At 39.4% G+C, this 7,132-nt stretch overlaps 1 protein-coding gene across 2 annotated transcripts; it reads right to left on the bottom strand.

Annotated features, from left to right (window-relative positions):
* Positions 1–2,174: 2,174 nt before the first annotated feature.
* Positions 2,175–4,520, bottom strand: LOC117813029 (gap junction beta-1 protein-like). 2 transcript variants are annotated; one of them, XM_034684074.1, is made up of 2 exons: positions 4,493–4,520; positions 2,175–2,908 (listed from the first exon to the last, which is right to left on the bottom strand). In XM_034684074.1, exons 1-2 carry the CDS (start codon positions 4,518–4,520, stop codon positions 2,175–2,177), a joined length of 762 nt encoding a protein of 253 aa, XP_034539965.1. The 2 variants fall into 2 exon arrangements, with proteins under 2 accessions (XP_034539965.1, XP_034539966.1); XM_034684075.1 differs by lacking the exon at positions 4,493–4,520 and adding an exon at positions 4,151–4,255.
* Positions 4,521–7,132: the final 2,612 nt, after the last annotated feature.

Below are 7,132 nucleotides of genomic sequence, written 5' to 3' on the forward strand. Positions count from 1 at the left end.
GTGCTGTCAGTAAGCTTCTTGTCACTGTGGATGGCGTGTGTTGACACCTTCCATAAAAAGATGAGTGCCCTCATGCTCGGTCACAGGTTCAGCTGTCCTCAGGGTCAACCATTGTCACCCACACACTGACCCCGTAGGTGGGGAGGCTATTGATAACCCAAAACTGTGCTCCCTGGCCTTCAGAAGAAGGACTTAATCATGCTGAGATGTTTCCTCACAGGTGGCATCACGGCTCCGAGGTGCTGTCTGCTGAACAAGGTGAAGCTAAATGTGTGATCAAACATTGTTCATGTTATTTTGTTTTTCTCCTAATCAGACTGCTGACAGCTGAGAAGAATCACAGTGAGACACAGCTTCATTTCCCTCATTTCACTGCTGCTCTCAGGGGATTCAAGTATTACTCTCTCATACACAATTAAAGCAGCCGCACACAGAGATTCTCACTTTCAGAAAAGGATCACATTTTGGAAAGCCATGTAAAAATTACACAAAACAGAAACTGTGGTTGATTTTATTCTGCTGTGTACAGACGATATATAAACATCCAGCGAAATCAGCAAATTTAAATAACATATTTAGCATGAGTAAGAATTGGTGGATAATAAAATCAATTCAAGTTTATTTTCTATGTAAGTGTTTTATATCTGAATGCACCATTTAACCAGCAAAGTAAAGAATCTGTTTGAACACTACTACATGTGACTTTATAAAACATGTGTTAGTGTAACATTTTACCAATAACAGCCAAAGGAAAGCCATCAGTCTATTAGATTCAGTTCATGGTGATTTAGGCAGACACATGGCACTTGGCATCATATTTAATGTAATCAATTCTAATGTCCAATATTTCATTACACTGTGTTAGGGGCACGCTTTAATGACACAACCACATGATTTTGAATTGCATTTCATTTTCTTCTGTAATCTTTTAGTTTAAAACCAGACACCTAAAAAGAATCCATGACAATGATGTTTGCAATAATTTGAGTGCTGTTATTCTTTTAAAAGTACAATTAAACTAAATGTCATTTTTAGCAGACAAACGTCATTTTCTCAAAATGAAAACGAGTATAATCTAAAGCAGGGGTTCTCAAACTTTTTGGAGCCAGGGACCCCTTACAGGTGAGAAAATTTTCCAAGGACCCCCTCATAATTCTAACATAGATTAGGCACATGCTTACTACCATTTGCCCTATTAGATGCCCTTGGAACTATTTGTATTGTAAAACGTATCAATTTAAATACTTCAGACCTGTACCATAGTGATAAACAGATAACACTTTAATTTGAATCATGTAAATACCACTTGTATACTTTAAAACAGAGGGTCAATTCATTCCTTTTGAACTCAAAATGACAGCATTTATACTTTTCAAGTAATTGATCTTAAACTCTTTCAGAAAATTAACAGTAGTAAGACTCACATATCCCTTCGAGCCACTAAATTGTATCCTAACAATGGTATATATGCTGTTTTTAATGACAGTACAATTTTATAATTAATTAGAAGTGTATTGTAATTGTTTCACGGACCCCCACGCTATGGTGGACCCCCAGGGGTCCCAGGACCCCACTTTGAGAACCACTGATCTAAAAGAAAACAAATCCATGACTTCATTTATAAGTCTAGATAAATGCATCCTGGTCAGACCTGCTCTTTGGTGAACATCGCACAGAATGTCATCAGAGAAAGACAACATTTAGGTTTTTATGCTAAAACACTGATTTCTTTAGATTTCTGAAGGTACTGGAACAGTTAATATGAGATTAAAAAAAAAAACTTTCATAAAAAGATTGTAATCATGATCATTTTTGTCCCCCATACTGTTTTGTTTTAATCTGAAATGTTTCATGAAAAGTGCCTTACATGGTCTTTATTTGGCCATAAATGTAGCTGTTGTAACAGGTCAGCACAAAGTGCAGCTGCAGTCTTTTTTTCCTGTGGTAATTCCTTAAAATACTTTCTTCAGTCTGTTGAGAACATGTTGTGTTTCACACACAGGAGTGAAATGTTTAGTCCCTCTCACATGGGCACAATTTGATCATCAGCCACTACATTATTCTCATATCAAACTGCAATGAGCCTTTTTTATTTGCACCTGCTCACATGATAGATTAATAGCTGCTTGGATCAAAAGTCACTTTCATGTCCGTTTGTGGGGGTGTGGTTTTTGTTAGTAGGAGCAGAGCTTTTGGATCCAAGCCCCCATAGTCGAGTCTCCAGCATTGCTCAAATGCTTACCGCAGGCTTTCCCTACCAAGAATACCACCTCTGCAATATTTAACAGGATACAGACCCCTGACACAGCCAGCATGAACACAGTGAAGACTGTCTTCTCTGTGGGCCTGGACACAAAGCAGTCCACGGTGTTTGGACAGGGGTACGAGTCACACTTCACCAGCCGGATCATCTTATATCCGGGGTAGATCATGTAAAACAAATACATGAAGGTGACTTCAAAGATCAGACGGAACAACAGGCTGATGACGTATGTCCACCACAAAGCACCTGTGATTTTCATCTTCTGTGTCTTTATCTGCTCCAGGTCTTTAGGGTTGGTCCGTCCTGACAGTTTGTACAGCCTCTTGTCGACATGGCGGCGGTGGGCCACGTGCATGGCGACCAGCAGGGCCGGAGTGGAGACCAGGATGAGCTGGAGGGCCCACAGGCGGATGTGGGAGATGGGGAAAAAGTGGTCATAGCAGACACTGTTGCAGCCTGGCTGCTGGGTGTTGCATGTGAAGCCAGATTTCTCGTCGCCCCAAACACTCTCAGCTGCTACCACCAGGACCAAGATCCGGAAAATGAAGAGGACGGAGAGCCAGATGCGGCCGATGCCAGTGGAGTGTCTGTTAACGCCACTGATGACAGCATAAAACGATGCCCAGTTCATCTTTGGTTCTGGGTCTGATGGAGAAAATGTGAAAACAATACGAGAGGATTGATACCAGTGTTATAAGTTTTTTGCAATATATTAACATCATGATGTTACATAGGGTGGCAGAATGAACAGAATAAATCTGGGCTCATAAAAGTAGCTTATTGAACATAAACTAATGAATAGAAATAAGGATTTTACTTGAACAGTAAGGAGTTTTTTATAACAATTGTGTATATTTCTTTGTACAGGTCACAAAAATGTAACCATAAACCTTTACTAAAACTATTTGTTCTATCTTGTAATGAGAAATCCAATAGAGGTGATGTCCGTCAGCCATTAAAAACTTGCAGCTGAATCCAGCTTAGTCTTTCACCCGTGCAGTAGAATCTATGAAGCTCCGATTTAAAGTGCTGGTGCACGTCCAAGAGCTCCTTGAAAACAAAGCTCAGTGATTTATATATATATTTTATTTTTTTATTTAACCTTTATTTAACCAGATGAGGCCCATTGAGATCAAGACCTCATTTACAAGGTCGACCTGGCCAAGAGGTCAGCAGCACACGTTAAAATAGATAGCACAACTCAACAGCATGCAGCATATGTACAGACAGTATGTAGAAGCAATCAATAATTTAAAAGTGCAACTTATTTTCAAATAAAGTGCAATTTGTGATCACAAAACAGCATTTAAAAACACAGGCACTGTTATGGGGTCTGTGTTTTTAAATTCTAATATCACTTTCCTGCCCCATTTAGTTCTGAAAAAGGAGACACAAAAGAAAACAGATTTTCTGACACTAAAAGTCTTCTTCTGGAGTGTATATGTAGTTTACCAACAGCCATAAGACACCATGCTCTCCTTGTCGATAGAGTTAGAATAAACTTGTTTCCCAAATAAAAACAATTCAAATTCACAGTATTTGTCATATTTCAAAAAGATTACAGCTGAGAGTGGCCTCCTGGAAAGAAAAAGATTAAGATTAGTTCTTGTTTTCAATAAGACCTGTAGATACTGAATGAAGCTCCGAAAGAGTTGATGCAGTTAACGTTAGGGTAAAGGTTATTTTAGTAACTGTCAAACTATCAAAAATGTATCAGGCAAACCCTTGGACTAAATGTTGCTTATGAATATATATATATTTTTGCATGTTCCACAGAATGCAGTAGTGTGCGTCTTAATGTTTGTGTCATTCCTCAACTAAGCATATCCTCTGAAATAGATAGTCATAACTTTTCCACATTCCAAAATTGAAAAAATAACCACGCACCATTTTCTTATTTACTCTGTGTACCACAAAAATGAGGGAAGAAAATTTAATAAACTGTGATCTTTTACACTTATCAATTATTTTGAGATAAAGTTGATGTTGTCTTATCTGATGCTAAATTTATTTCTTTATCTATCTATCTGGAATAAATGAAAAACTTTGTTGTCCATTTTTTTTCTATCCAGTTTTTCTCTCATACCCAAAAAAATCCTAGGTATTTAAAGTTCAGATGTATTTCAGGTCTACATCCAAAATGTGTTCTTTGCAGTATAATTTGGTAGGTTGTAATCCGTCTCCAGCCTGTTTGAATTGTCAGTCCAGTGTAAATGTCACAGTTATTACCCGGCTCAGCTGGAGGTGTAAGAGGCATAGGAGGCAGCGTAGAGGACAATGTTGACCCGCTGGTTTGGCATGGATGTGAATCCAGAGAAGAAGAGGAGCCTCTCTGCCCCCCTCTGCAGCTGGCAGGCCACTTAAGAGTGAAACACTGAAGTCTGGCACCATGCGTCATGTGACATGCTTTCACCAGTCACCATGGTGGAGCATGCAAAGTGGGCAACTGCAACCTAAGCTAACGGTGTCTGTGAAACTGTCTTGTTTGAAGCTGGAAAATTACGTGCTTTGATGTGCATTAAACAAGAATCATCTTGTTCTGATTGAATAGTGATTCAGGGAATGTAAACAGAGAAGCCTACTGTATGACCAGCTCTTCATCTAGAGATACACCCGACTGAGCAGTTGCATGTTTAAGGCTGTCTGTAGAAGCAGTAAATGTCGGATGAAGCTTTAAAGTGAAACCTTCTTACTGCAGTGTCACAGTTATGTGACTGCCTATCTTTGTAAGAAAACTCTTAACAATCAAGTTGCGACTAAACAATTTAGAGAACAACCCCACTCAAAAGCTTCAGAATCAAATTTACCTTCATCATCTTCCTCATCAAATAGTAGGACAAAATTAGACTTACCTTCAGCTTTAGCTTGAAATAGAGAAACACATCCAGAATCATTTATGTTGCCAAATTTTTTTTTCTCAATCTGGACGTCAGTGTGAACAAGAGTATCAGAGCACCATGACTTTGCATTGCTAATGATTTCTCTCACACTAGCCACTGCCCTGCACTGGAGAGGTCATATGCTTCTGGGCGCCATATTTGCATACAATAGGCCCATTTAGAGAGGCCAAACAAACAGCTTCAGAGTCCAGATCAAACGCTTTAATTCGTGCCCGGCTGAGGAATCTGTGTGGGGACGGCCGTCTGTCCCCTCGTCCTCTTTGTGCTGCCATCTGCAGAGGAAGTGGAGGGTGTTTTTGACGCAATGTGGAGTAAAAACATAAAGGTCTGAAACAAAGAATGACCCTCACAATCTAAAGATAAGAGCAGACAAGAAGGGAATTATCATCATAATCTGTCGCTCATCTGGTTTTCCTCCTCAGTCATGTAGGTCCACATTGTTGCTGCAACGCCTAATATTTAACCACTTATTCTGCCTGCTCACCCTGAACTCTGAACCAAGTACAGTTTGACGTATTTCTGTGGGCTCAGGCTCTCGACTTTTAGATGAAAAAGCCTCTTTGGCTCACTTTTTGGGCTGTTTAACACACTTAGCAGATGTTTATATATCTATCTATATAAAGTCACTCAGCTTTTTGAAACCTCACAGCTCTCCTTAGAATATTGACCCAGTCCAGTTAATATTTAATGCTGGTTAAGAAAAATACTTGAGGAACCCTACAAAAAGATATTATTTGGCATGTCTTTCGAGCTTCATTACATATTTCAGAAATGCTGCATTTAAATCATCTCTGTAAAATTGCTTGGATGTTTTCATCTAGTTCAAACAATGTCTCAGAGAAAAAAAACAACAGTAGAACGGATAGTAAAAGGAAAGACAAATTCCCCAGTGACTTTTCTGTGGTTTCAGCAGAAGATTTACTCATAAGTTTTTAGGACATACTTTCCCTCTGAGTCACAGATTTTCACAGCCTGACATTTTCAAAAACATTATATAACTATTGAGACACAAACACAAGTCTCATTATTTAAAATGGGATAGTAGGGAGAGGTAGAGCACTCAGCCTCCTGGTAGGGGTGAGCTTAAGCACAAGCAGGCGTCTCACCCTGGCTCTGCCTTCTTTCTGTCACCTCTCTATAGACTCCTCCATAGGGTAAGAGGTGTCTTGGGCCTAATATGATGAAACACCACTGGAGGGAGGTGCTCTCTTGATGACTCCAATGATGTACTGGCTCTCACAGCCCGTCTAGCCACGCCTTTTTTTTATGTTTGGGTTATGGGCAAGTGGCAACCTCCGGTCTCAAACTATGAAGCCCAGGCGGAAGTATGATATATATATATATATATATATATATATATATATATATATATATATATATGCAGAAACACCTGAAAAAAACGGATATTAAGATTACAGAGTTTTTGTCCAAATAAGGACATGACTGACTTGACTGACAGGTGGGAAAACATAGCTGTTGGCTAGGAGGCTCAAACTCTGCCCCTGTACGTCACACTCTGCTTGGTTAAGTTCCGCATTTCCAATATGGTTGCCGCCATGGATTGGCTTCAAAACAGCGTTCAGGAACAGATGGGTGACGTCACGGATACTACATCCATATTTTATACAGTCTATGGTTATGGGAGACATTGGAGGTCATAAGACTTGCTATGTAGCATATCAGCAAAGCATAAATATTGGTAAGAGGCGTGTTTCTTTACTGAATGCTTATCCTTGTTATAAGGCCACATAAGTATCTCATATATATTCAAAATATAATTTTTTTTCACATAGGAAAAATCGTAAATATTTATGGTAAGGCCTGAGCAGCAGGAGACAATACCACTGTAAGAGTGCAGACAGCAATTTGTTCAAATCAAGCGGCAACCTGCGGTCTAAAAATATGAGTCCAATGCGGAAGTGCTAAAAACTGCAGTTCATCGAGGATCCGCTTGAGGCTGGCTCCAGAA

This window comes from Notolabrus celidotus, chromosome 5 (genome assembly GCF_009762535.1).
Source record: "Notolabrus celidotus isolate fNotCel1 chromosome 5, fNotCel1.pri, whole genome shotgun sequence".
NCBI lineage: Eukaryota > Metazoa > Chordata > Actinopteri > Labriformes > Labridae > Notolabrus > Notolabrus celidotus.